This window comes from Aedes aegypti, chromosome 2, assembly GCF_002204515.2.
Source record: "Aedes aegypti strain LVP_AGWG chromosome 2, AaegL5.0 Primary Assembly, whole genome shotgun sequence".
In the NCBI taxonomy this organism is placed as follows: Eukaryota; Metazoa; Arthropoda; class Insecta; order Diptera; family Culicidae; genus Aedes; species Aedes aegypti.
The window spans coordinates 258,333,604-258,347,063 of NC_035108.1; the positions used below are offsets into that span (position 1 = coordinate 258,333,604).

At 35.9% G+C, this 13,460-nt stretch overlaps 1 protein-coding gene across 3 annotated transcripts in view; it reads right to left on the reverse strand.

Moving 5' to 3' along the window:
* The window catches only part of LOC5566425 (protein rolling stone), a 203,319-nt gene that overhangs the window by 45,030 nt on the left and 144,829 nt on the right, over positions 1–13,460 (reverse strand). For all 3 annotated transcript variants that reach the window (XM_021844863.1, XM_021844864.1, XM_021844862.1), the window contains one exon: positions 7,959–8,202. In XM_021844863.1, coding sequence (XP_021700555.1) covers positions 7,959–8,202 — 244 coding nt within the window. The remainder of the gene's footprint in view (positions 1–7,958; positions 8,203–13,460) is intronic.

The window sequence follows — 13,460 nt, forward strand, 5'->3', positions numbered from 1 at the left end:
TGCAAAAAAAGTGAAGGGTTAAAGTTCAATTTGTAGTTTTAATTTAAATGTGGTTAAAAATAAGTGATAAAACAGTGAGATAAATTGTTTAAAAAACATACGACACTTCTATTCTATTTGTTATCGCTGTGGAATTCTCCGCCTATATCTAAAAGTTACGTAAAATTTCTTCCTCATTGAATCAAACAGTAGATTAAACTTTAAACTAGTGCATTTACCTTAACCTATTATGCTTCAGTTCAAACTCTAAAAATTTGTCCAAAAATTTATTTTTCATAACATAGAATAGTTACTGACAAAAAATAGTTATACTGGTATTATAGGAGCTGGTCATGTAAGGCAATTTTCGAGGTTTTTCAATCTCCCCCTTTCTCCATGGTATATTTTTTGTGTGAAAACTAAATTTTAATTGTATGTATAGGGGAAAATATTCAAGTCTTCGATAGGAATGCTCAAAAGTCTGTTAGGACGTCCTAAGCTGCTGCTAGCTGTCCCAAGGTTTTGCCTGGGAGCCAATTAAGTATTCTCAGGGTTTTGCAAGAAATACTCAAAATCCACAGTACCACAGTATCGTAGCAAACTCCTAAGAGTTTGCTAGGAACCGTAAGAATTCACGAAGCATCCGCAATAACCATTGATATATTCTCAGGATCCTACAGGAAACCCTTGAACCCTTGAAAATTCTCTGAAAACCGCTAGAAAAACCTAGGATCCCGTAAAAATCTCTAGATTCCAGTTGCAAAATTGCAAGACTCAGCTCAGAATTCCCAGGATTTTTTTATTGTTTCATGCGGAAAATACATAAAGTTGACATTTTGATGTGGCACGCAGTATATCCTAGCCTGAATACCACTGCTATCGAATGATGGATCGTATTCAAAAAAATCGAACGCCATACAGAATTTAAACTTAAGAGGGAATTAAGCTCTGAAGAATAAACGCGTTTAGATCTACTTATACACCCAAAATAAAGTTAAATTGTATTTATCACATGCCTCAGTTATTTTATTGAAATTAAAGTATATTTGGCACCTGTGCTCGCATTTCTTATTGTGGTGCTATAAAACGGCGAATTTTGTCGATTAAAACAATATAAATTCTAAATTATGTTCAAAAACAAAAAATATCGTAAATTGAAACTGCAAAACACCTGGTTTTAATAATAGGTATTTTTTTCACGTGATATGTCTCATATTTTTCTTGAAACTCATAGGCATCGTTTACAAGAAGGATGTAACTTTCATTCGAAGATAAACAAATTTTGACGTTCGTTTTGAATTCGGTCTGAAATTTCTGCAGAAAACCTGTTTTTCACCATGAGCGCACCGCGTGTTTTGAATTCTGAGATTACCATAAGAAAGCTGGGAAAAAAACTGCAAACTGTTCAGCTAACTGGCGTACGAGGGGTCCACCAATTTGAGAAAACTGAAACGTCCACCTTCTAGCTTTAGTATATACCTGGGAGGGAGAAACCAATACAAAATTTCTGTACGTCATAGTGAGCCGGGATTCCGCTGTCACGAACTGTCACTGTGAGCCCAGATCTCAAACATTGGACTAACATGGAAAAAGCGCGTAACTGATTAAAACACATTTTCACATTTCATCAAGAGTGACAAAAATCGTATTTAAATCAATTCATGCACACAATGCAAGCAATGTCACGTGAGCACCTTTCAATCTGATTGAATATAAAGCATTGAAAAACGCATCGTTTTACTTTTTCCAATGAAAATGGATATTTAGTGCATAGAAAATTGTGGCCCTTTTTCCATGTTTGTCAGGAAAGATCGAAAGTACACAACAAAAGAAAACTAGCGATTTTCCCCAAGCCTGCCTTGATTGTTGTTGGCAAGCTGGAGTTATCTTGCAGTTCAAACAAACGTTGTTCTATATTTCGTGTGTATCTGTGCCTCCCTCCCATAAAATGGGAATTTTGACAATGTGCCTGGCTTTAGTGAATAGTTTCAGACGTGTACTAATAAGAACACCAGAAGAACATGTTCTTGCAAGAATAGAGCGATCTGAGGCATGCGTTAATTTTTCCACATTGCTGATTCACAAGGCCTTCCCACTGCAGGTCTGATTGAAAGGTGAATCCAAGATTGGCAGCACTTTCCGTCCACTCTATAGTCTGCCCATCCATACTGATAAGAGGCAGCAATTTTGTTTAACGGGGTTTCTCCGTCGATTCTGTACCAGCAATGCTTTGCTTTTTTATTGGTTAACAAAAAGCTGATTTAATTGATACCATTCCATGATTGCAGTTTGTAAAACTCAGGATATTTTTATTGGGTAATGGATACATTTAGTTTTACTGGCTTCTTTTTTGGCTCATATAATTTCGCCAATTTCAACAAATTGGATTTGCAATTCTGATTGATTTTGTTTCTTTTTTTGACGCATTTTAAGTGGAGAAATAAATGGAACACAGTACTCATATAGAAACCGGTGGGTCATATATTCTACTGTCAAGATTATTTATTTCTTAAATGTGGCATAGACTTTTTTTTGCTCTTGTGTTAATGCTTGGGCTTTGTTCAAACGGATTGTTTCATATTGGAAGAGTGAAATAATGATTTATATCAATTGCCAACATACTCAAGTGTGCTCTCTGCACAGTATGAATACCTTAAAAATATTGGATCTCTTGTTGAGATACTTATAGTTATTAATTACTTTATGAAATGTTGCGAATACAAGACTATCCCGGAGTAAACAATCGTAAGATATCTCTATTGATTGGTACGGTTTGAGAAAATATAGACTGGAATGGAGCTCAGGAATGCGATCGACGTGAAGCTGATCTGCTGTTCAAATGATTAATACAAACAAATTCCATAATATTTACAAAAAATCACAAATTTTGATGGAATTCAAAACTGTTACCAAAAAACGGTTCCATTTTGTAGCCAGAAATGGGGGGGGGGGGGGGTATATGATGTATAGCAAAAACAGAGCATGCCTTAAACGAAATCCTACTGTATTCTGTGTCGCTTAACCTAATTTTTTTTATCAGTTTTTTTACATTAGAGTAAGGTGGGGCAAAAGTTCGACCTTAGTGGTATAATCAAAGTTTTCAGGAAAACAATAGCGATTAAAACAAAACAAATACCATACAGTGAACCTTCAACATATTGGCTATAATTTTGCTGAACAAACTTATGTCAAAATATTTACCCATTTTTAGTTATAACAGTTTCAAAATTGATTGTCTTATTCGAACTTTTGCCCCACCGGTGGGGCAAGAGTTCGAATCTAGTGTGGGGCAAAAGTTCGCTGGCTAAAACATAAAATATCGATCCTTTTATGACAGGCATACTTTACACCAGCCGTTAACTTAGGTTTGACGAAAAATACACACTAAATTTTCATCAAAAAGTTGCCCAAAACTGGGTTAATTGTAATATATCCAAAAATAGCAGTTTTTTGCAAAACTAAGTGGAAATGTAAAATTTTAGTGACAGTTTTCACACGATCAGACAAATTTAATTAAATTTGAAGATAATATGTGGATTTTAGGGAGTTTGTGAGTTTTTCCGTGATTTTATACATGGGTCGAACTTTTGCCCCGCTGATTCGAACTTTTGCCCCACTATGGGCCAAAAATTGTTTTCAAGCATTTATGCAAAAACTAATACACCTCAGAGCAACCTTATGATAGGCCTAGAAACGCCCTTACATAAAATATTGAAAAAGATTTTATCTTCAATTGGTTCCATGCAACAAAAGTTTGACCAAAAATTACAATATTCACGTAGAAAAACAATAAATAGCCATAACTTTTCCAAATCTCAATCGATTTTTATGATATTTGGATTGAAAGTCTCTAGCTTGAATAGCATTCGAACCACCAAACCATTTATAAGATTTGTTTTGAATGGAGCAAGAAATCTTAAAAAGAAACTCTTACCCCACTCGAACTTTTGCCCCACTTTACTCTATGGGAAATTTTGACTTTTCTATTTTGATTCTGTATTTTAGTACCAAACTAGCCAATCTTAATAGATGGATTTCAATTCCGGACACAATCTATAAACGTATCATTTTTTAAGTGTGTAAATCGTTGAATGTTTCCACTCCAAAAATTGTAATTAATTGCAAAATTCAAAACATTCCACACTCCTTTGCATAAATTATATAAAATTGCGCCTCTTTCATTATTGGTATCAATAATCATTCCTCTTATTTTTATTGCATGTTTGATACTATGATTGACAAAACTCATCAAAATGATTTTTTGTGAGACATTGCTGAAAAAAATTTAAAGATTTCTTGTAACAAATCAAGCTATCCGAAACTGGGGGACAGTAGATGCAAGACTAATATTGTAGTTTGTTCACATTACGTTTAAATCAGTACATTCATAATTAAAAAAGGATAAATGGATGCGTGATCAAAACATATGAACATGTTCTAAATCTTTTTCAAGTTCAAATTAAAGGCGATACATATTTTTTTACCGGGTTTTAAACATCTCTATTCAAATAGGATTACAAGGCTATACGCAAACATTGTTTTCCTTTTTTTCTAATACATTTTCAGTTTCATTTCAAGGATAGACTGAATTTGAAACCGTGAAGTGTGCTGGGCTACGTGTCAGGAAAGTGCCAAACCGGACTGATAAGCACAACACGGTGGCCGAATTGCGTGCGCAGAAGCTGTACCGTGACTGGCCAGGCTGTCTCGTCATGGACGGACACAATCCCGGCCCCGGAAGGCGAACCCGTCAAATACACTAGAATTTTTGGGGATCATTTTTGTGCGTCTCTTTTTTCCGAGACCAGTCTTGATGTGATGTAAACCAATCTTCATCAGCAGTATGCTATTATTTGAAGATTGAAAAGTAATTTCCAACTGTTTTAATTTGTCAAGTCAAAATAATTGTGATTTTTAACAAAATGCCTAGATTTTAACAAGTACGATTTGATCGTATTTATTACCTGAATATTCAAAATTACAGTCTACTCTCTCTTACTCGATATTAAGTCGATGAAATGCGCGGTCCATTTAATCTAGCATACTTTGATCCCTCTGTTAGTCGATACCAGGGCTCTTAAATATCATCAATATCACGTGACTTTAACAATTGAATATTGTTAATATCATCGTTCCCCGTAAAAAAAAAAACACATCGAAAACATTTTTACCGATAACCTTTTCCGAATTAGAGGAATTTACGTATTTTCGGCAGTTTAAGACAATGTCGCGCTTCTTTTGTAATTTTCGTCAGGGTAAAACAGACAGTAACAAAGAATCAATTGAATGTTTTCATTGGTGTGTTTTTATAGAAAAAATCAGTGAATTTGGTGTTTCAATTTTGGTTCCAGATAATAGCCGAATGGTGCCGAAGCCGTAAATTACCCTACTATCGGTTAGCTATGTGTCAATTTTCGGATTTTCATTTACAAAGCAGGCCAGTCGTATGGATGGGTCGAAAACTAGTGCTAGGTCTTCCCCTATACAAAAAAATCATTTGCCAGTCACCAATCCTGTTAATCTCAATGTCTCTGTGGGCCTTTTTAAGGCTTATTATGTTCAAAATAGTTGAACTTAATTCATGGTCATTATTATGGTGATAAAAGTTTTAATAAAAAGAACTGTTCGATTTTGTCTACATGAACATTTTTGGCACTGTATCAATATAAATGAACAAATTATTCAGAAGAAATCAATTTATTATACCATTTTGTGATTTATTCTTCTAATTTATTTATATTCGTTTCAATACCTTATCATGATTATTTCAAAAGAAATGTTTGGCTTGGTAAATCATGCTGAAAGTTTGAATTGAGGGTACAAATCTACAGGACGTTAAATACGCTACTTCATAGTTCAATCTGCACATACTGTTTGATTTGATGACTAAGAAGTTTCACGTTACGGGGTAACATTGATTAGCTATACCGATATTTTTAAAAAAATAATAGTAAAATTGAAATGTACGTTTTATATTTTTGAAACAAGATCATGAAGATCTTGATTAGATTTTTTTGTTCTCGGGATGTTTCAAGCATGTTAGAAAAAATATGGAAATTTGATTTGGGGTAACATTGAGTACTCATGTAAAGAATTGTTGGTAGTGTCTAAAATGCAGTTACTAACTAAATTTATGATCTTTAAGGCCAAATATTGAAACAAAAACTGCAATAAGTCATATAGTTTTTGAATTATTTTAACACTAAAACACCATGTACCAGTACAGAATGGAGAAAGTCTTTTAAAATCGCTTATATTTAGGTGTTCTACCCTTAATGCATGCAATTTATATTTTTTATATCGTTGAATTGAAAATGCTTATTAGAAATTAACAACAAAATCGTTTTTGACATTTTTATTTTCAATAAAATAAGATTTTTCAAGCTTATATTGTTTGCGGAATTTATGTAAAGCTTGAAGCTTCGGCTAGATTAGCATACAAATCAATGTTAAAAAATACGCAGGCATTATTTTTTTTCATAAGCCCAACATAGATGATTTAGGGATCAAGATAGCCGGAGCGATAATCGCGCTGCTATTCATCAAGATCATGCTGTGGGTCGTGGGTTCGATTCACACCGTCAAGGATTTTGTTGCAATGTATTTTTTTTCGACTTCAATAGAAGACAAAGAGAGTCTTTGAAATTTGCAACACGATATTCAAATGCAAAATTGGTCATTGACAAGGAAAGCCTTCTGTTAAAATCTGTGAAAGTGCTCATAAGAATAATAATCAGAGAAGCAGACTTTGTCCTAGTTGAGACTTAGCACCAGAAATAAGAAAAAGTATTGGATCGAGAGGTAAATGTTCCTTCTACTAGGATGTGCGTTTTATAGCAAGTCTTAGATATATTCGGGGCATTCCACAGGGATAACAAAGAATCGAAGCCTTGGAAAATTCTGATATGATTCAGATATTTCTATGCTGGTCATATGATTTAGTCACTTATTTTTTTAAATTCAGAATATATGTATCAATTTTTTCTGGCCATAATAATTATTTTATTTAATAAATTAGTGGATTGATGAGATGGGCCGTATAGGCTTGAGTGAAAACAAAAATACTAAAACCCTCACCCTTCAGCGAATACTTATTTTTTGTCAGTATACTCGTACACATACATATCTTTTTTCTCCAAAAGTGGCAGACAGAACTCGGGAATATTTCTGTGGCCGGAGTTATTTCGGTTGATCACTAGATCAGGTCGGGTAAAAAAGAACTATTTTTGGGACATGCCAAGCAATCTTCATTTATTTGCAATGATAATCATTTTAAATTGTAAACGTAATTAAGATCTAATATCCAACATTGAAAAAAGTTTTGGTCCGTTTAGAATATACCGGCCACTTGGACTAAATATCTTAAAGGACCGGCTATAGATTTGATGGATACTAAACCGCTTCACTTCTCGAAAAGTAGATATCAAACATAATAGTTCACAAAAATGCGTTTCCATAAGCTTGGCACAGATGTTAAGATACAAGTTGACCACTTTTTAGAAAATTTGAAGCGTTCCGAGGACCCGAAATTGGTAATTTGTATGATCAATCGAATGCAGGAAGCATAGTTATCCAATTTAATCGTTTCTCAAAAAGTTCACACTGATGAGTTTTTTTTTCAATTTTTTTGATATAGTGGCCTCAATATAGCCGATTCAGGAAACTATCTTAGATTTTAAATTCACTTGCCTCCAGGGGAACAAAAGCACATCACTCTTTTCACCTGACCTGTCCGAGTGATCCACCGAAATAATTTTGGCCACAGGAACATTCCCGAGATTCTTTGGTCACTTTTAGAAACAAGATATGTGTACGAGTTTACTTACAAACAATAATTCAAATCCGTTAAGTACTCGCTGAGCGGTAAGAGTTTTAGCTTTTTTTCTTTCACAGAGGCATATATATATGATGTGGTCTTATTGTTTTGTCCGTAACTGTATTTAGTGCCATCATAGACCACCGCCAAGAAAGACATTTACCGAACTCGTTCCGGTCAATCATCAGGCCTTTGGTAACGATAATTGCAGCCAGCCAGGCCTGCAGGGCGCACGCTATCAGTGCCCAGTGCGTCAGGTAGATCCACCATTTGGCGTAGTGATGTTCCAGCATGGGTTCCGATCGGCCAATGTCCAGGGCAGAACAGGCGAGCACTGCCAGCAGCAGAATGGCCACGATTAACCGGTACATCAGATAGCATATCCCGACTTGAGTGTTAGTTTGCCACTGGAACGAAACAGGAAAAAAAGGGGGAAGGACAATGGTCAAACACGTGTAACGGAGAGGCGGCAGCTTTGTGGGCGGTTTGTGGGAGTGAAGATGGTGCAATGGTACCAGATACAGGTGGTTGATTTATTGATGACCGAGAGACATTTGAGCATGTTTTTGGTTTTGCAATGGCTAAGCATATCTTGTTTTCCAATATTAAGGTTGTTTCGCCTAGTTCAGTCCATTTTCCAAAGCCCAATCAATACAGGGCAACGTGAAGTCGTCATATTTATGAATGGTGTTGGTACATTTACCTTTGGCTCGTGTTTGTAGTGTGGTTACGGCGGTTGACAGTAAAATTTATTGCGTGATAATTACATATTCGATACCTTGGGGGAATGCATCTCCGATGGAGTGGTCATTTGTCGATCGGAGGGAATTGAATTAATGTGTAATAGCTCTCGCAGCAATATGTCACGTATTGAATCGCACACAGATGTAATGTTTATTACTGGTGTATCTATTTGTGTTAAAAACCAAACAGTTCGGGTTCTTGAAATCCTTATGAAGTATTCAACGTTACAATTATTGATTCCGGATGAATCGAACAAATTTTAATTTTGCCGTTAAATATCTTAAAATCTTCAGAAAACTGATTTTTATAAATGCGTGGTTTGTTGAAGATGATTAAAAAAATGCATTGAATCTCCTTTGTTTTTCGCTGACGTATTTTTTGTTTTCGGTTATTTGCCTTCAAATCAATTGGATATGACTACAAGCTTCAAATGCAAATTATTATTCAATAGTAGTTTGAAACTGTTAGTCGGCAACATTTATCAAACTATAGATCAATTCCCAATATCTCATATGGCGTGCGAAAGAGATAACATACACCACTAGTGGAAATTTTTACTTGTTGGAGGCTTCAACAGTTATGAATGACAAACGGCAAAATGATTCCGGAAGTTCGAAATTTATTACAATCAATCCTTTTATCCTCAGTCTGACAATGCCTTTCTACAGAATGTACCATATTTTTGATTCTATGATTCGTTTGTTTCACTTCAATCCGATTCCATTCATAACTTGATATCTGATTTCACTCTGTAAATTGTGGAAAGCGAAGAAGAATATGCATACACCTCTTTCGATTTTGTACTATTGAAGCATTGCTTCAGATTATTTTTGATGTATTTGAACACCCTCTGAGCAGAGTCTCAATAGAGAGTCAAAAAGTAGATAGGAGTACCTTGTATCTTTTAATTCCACATAATTGCTTATCTTTGACAGATACCCTTATTTCGACTACCTCGTATAGCCTTCTTCAGTGTCAGTTACTCGTATCCACACGTATTCAATGGACTTTTTTTTTGACTTAAACCGAGTCAATTCCCGCAAGTCAGTTTGAAGTAAATTAACTTGCTACCCAGTACATGGAAACGCCAAATAGACAGCTATGGGAGTGTATTTACCAAGTTGTGTTTCAACACAAACACACAAAGTTTCAAAAACTTTAGTTTCAAATGACGAAAAAAGTGGATCTTTTATGCGCCAATGAATGATGATTGCAACTCCACCACATGCTCCATCCAGTCGATCATTACGATAAACAAAAATGTTTGGATTTCTTTCGAGCTTGAATCCAGGTTAAGAAAATAAGTTACAGTAATAACTTCTGTATGTGTCTTATTAGCTGTTAGAAAATTAAACAGCTCGTCCTCTTTGCCATTCAAAGAACAAGCATAATTCAAAATATTTAAACAATATTTGGATCAATTAGAGAAACGTAATCCAATTACAATTTTATCAGTAAATTTTACACCAACTTGGAAAGCTTCAGTCATTGTGGTGGTTTTAAACATTGCATCAATTATTTATGAACATAATTTCAGATAGATTCTTACCATCTAGAGGGCACATAATTGGATCTGGATACCCAGGAATTTCCAGTAGAGGGGGGCGCAATTTCCTGAGAGGTGGCCACGTTTAGAATTATTCTGAAACCTTTCTTGCGGCACATCAAACTTTATGATTTTGCAAAACATGTTCAATAGAAAACATTTCAATGACTTCTGAAAACATTTGCCATCTAATGGCATATTCCGGGTATGTGGTACCCTCAGGGAAGTGACCACTTTTGGAATATATCTGAAGCCTTCCTTGCGACACACCAAACTTCATGGTTTTGCAAAACAACTTCAACAGAAGACATTTCAATAACATCTGACAACATTGGCCACCTACTGGCATATTCCGGGGATGTGGTGCCCTCAGGGAAGTAGCCACTTTTAGAATAATTCTGAATTCTTCCTTGTGACACACTTTTGACAACATTGGCCACCTACTGGCATATTCCGGGAATGTGGTGCCCTCAGGTAAGTGGCCATTTTCATTTTCATTCTGAATTCTTCCTTGCGACACACCAAACTTCATGGTTTCGCAAAAAATAAGTTCAACAGAAGATATTTCAATGACTTCTGACAACATTGGCCACCTACTGGCATATTCCGGGGATGTGGTGCCCTCAGGGAAGTGGCCACTCTTAGAATAATTCTGAATTCTTCCTTGCGACACACAAAACTTCATGGTTTCGCAAAACAAGTTCAACAGAAGACATTTCAATAACTTTTGACAACATTGGCCATCTACTGGCATATTCCGGGAATGTGGTACTTAGGGAAGTGGCCACTTTTAGAATAATTCTGAATTCTTCCTTGCGACACACCAATCTTCATGGTTTGGCAAAACAAGTTCAACAGAAGGCATTTCAATGACTTCTGACACATTGGCCACCTACTGGCATATTCCGGGAATGTGGTGCCCTCAGGGAAGTGGCCACTTTTAGAATAATTCTGAATTCTTCCTTGCGACACACCAATCTTCATGGTTTGGCAAAACAAGTTTAACAGAAGGCATTTCAATGACTTCTGACAACATTGGCCACCTACTGGCATATTCCGGGGATGTGGTGCCCTCAGGGAAGTGGCCACTCTTAGAATAATTCTGAATTCTTCCTTGCGACACACAAAACTTCATGGTTTCGCAAAACAAGTTCAACAGAAGACATTTCAATGACTTCTGACAACATTGGCCACCTACTGGCATATTCCGGGAATGTGGTGCCCTCAGGGAAGTGGCCACTTTTAGAATAATTCTGAATTCTTCCTTGCGACACACCAAACTTCATGGTTTCGCAAAACAAGTTCAACAGAAGACATTTCAATAACTTTTGACAACATTGGCCACCTACTGGCATATTCCGGGAATGTAGTGCCAGTGTTGATAGACTCACACTCAAAATCTCAATCAATGCGCTCTCCCGTGAGAGCAAACTCATTAGAGATCTGCTTCGCAAATCTCACGCTTGAGATTTTAATGCAAAATCAACTCAATCAACTCAAACCGTAAAAAATGATTCAGTCGAAAAGCCCGGCAAAAACTCGTGAAACCCGAATGTTGTTGTTTACGTTAGAAAGGCTTAATTTAATTTTACCAGACTAACAAGAAATTGTTGCCCTGTGTGAGTAAACTGTGGAACTACGTGACAATGAGTCAAAAAGGTGAGCCAACTCATCCATGATTTTTTGACTGCTGAGTTGCATGATTGACAACTCACGCATGAAAAATCTCAAGCGTGAGTTGTGAGAAATTGAGTTTTTCACAACACTGTGTAGTGCCCTCAGGTAAGTGGACATTTTTAGAATAATTCTGAATTCTTCCTTGCGACACACCAAACTTCATGGTTTGGCAAAACAAGTTCCACAGAAGACATTTCAATGACTTCTGAGAACATTGGCCACCTACTGGCACCTACTGGCCACCTACTGGTCTGACTGGATTATTCGGAGTATCGATTATTTTCACTAAGAATAATCGAATCGTCCGAATAATCGAATCACTAATAGAAAAAATACAATTTGCGATAAAAGAACTGATCTATTATTTTTTCGTTATTTCATTTATTTATATGATGTAGTGCTAGCCAGAGAGGAATATTAGGGGTCTTGAGAAGAGAACAAATGTTTTGACCAGCATACAAAACAAAAAACTCTTTTTCAAACCCCTCTTTGCCTACCTACGTCCAAAACTGCTAAGCCATTTATACATAAAAACTGAAAAAAAAAACAAGTATATCAAACAACATATTCCGGATAAAAGAGTCTGAAATTCTGGATAATCAATTCCCGGATAATCGAGTCCGACCTGTATTCTTAAACTTTTCTTGCGACATAAAAACTATATCATGGTTTTACAAAACAAAGGAGACAATGACGAAATATGCCAGTAGTTTAACAAGGTCTTCAGAAGCCTTTTTTTCACTCAGCTTGGTTTGTGAAAACATGCGATTTGGTGTGTCGCAAGGAAGGATTCAAGATTATTCTAAAAGTGGCCTCTTCCCTGAGAGCACCACATCCCATGGCAGGAGGTGGCCAATATTGCCGAAGTCACTGAAATGTCTTCTATTGAACTTGTTTTGTGTAAGCATGAAGCTTCGTGTGTTGGAAGAAGGCATCAGAGTTATTCTAAAAGCTGCCATTCATTGAGGGCACTACATCCACGGATTGGATGTACTGCTTATCCTCATTGGCGTAAATAGGGAGGGGCCAGGGGGGTCCTGGCCCCACAAATCATGGGCTTGGAAACCCCCCCCCCCCCGAAAAAAATGGAGAAGAAATGACAATACAGTTGAAACTAGTTTTTAGTATCAAACACTTATGATACTAGAAGCATTAAATGTACTTTGAATATAAATTTATGGATGACCATTGTTTGATAGGCAATAGCGATATGTAATTTTAATACGTCACATACTGCCATACTGTTTCCTTTTTGCTTTTCCCGATATTGAAATTAATTGAAGCATGTTTTAGAACCAGAAAAACTGGCTTGATCTATTTGTAGTGGTATTGTTAATTAGAAAACCAAAGTTTTTTCATATTTTAAAACAAGCTGCGATATTTTGTGATCTATTATCTAGAGCGAATCGTTGTTACTGGGAAATGTTTGGGTATGAGAGTTATGGTAAAGTTCACAAAAAAAAATCTCGAAAATAAACAATGGTGCAGTAAACGAACTTTTGTTTGTATACATTTTTCGCGAGCTTCTAAATGTTTCATATTCAAATTTATAAGCCATTCGATAAATTTTTGTCTCCGAGACGTCGGGACCAGATATAATCTGCTAGTAAGTAGATGACAGTGAAGCAGTTGCATTCAAATGTGACAGCAAAACTGTGAACATTTAAATTCCTTTACATATAGTAACAATGATTTTTT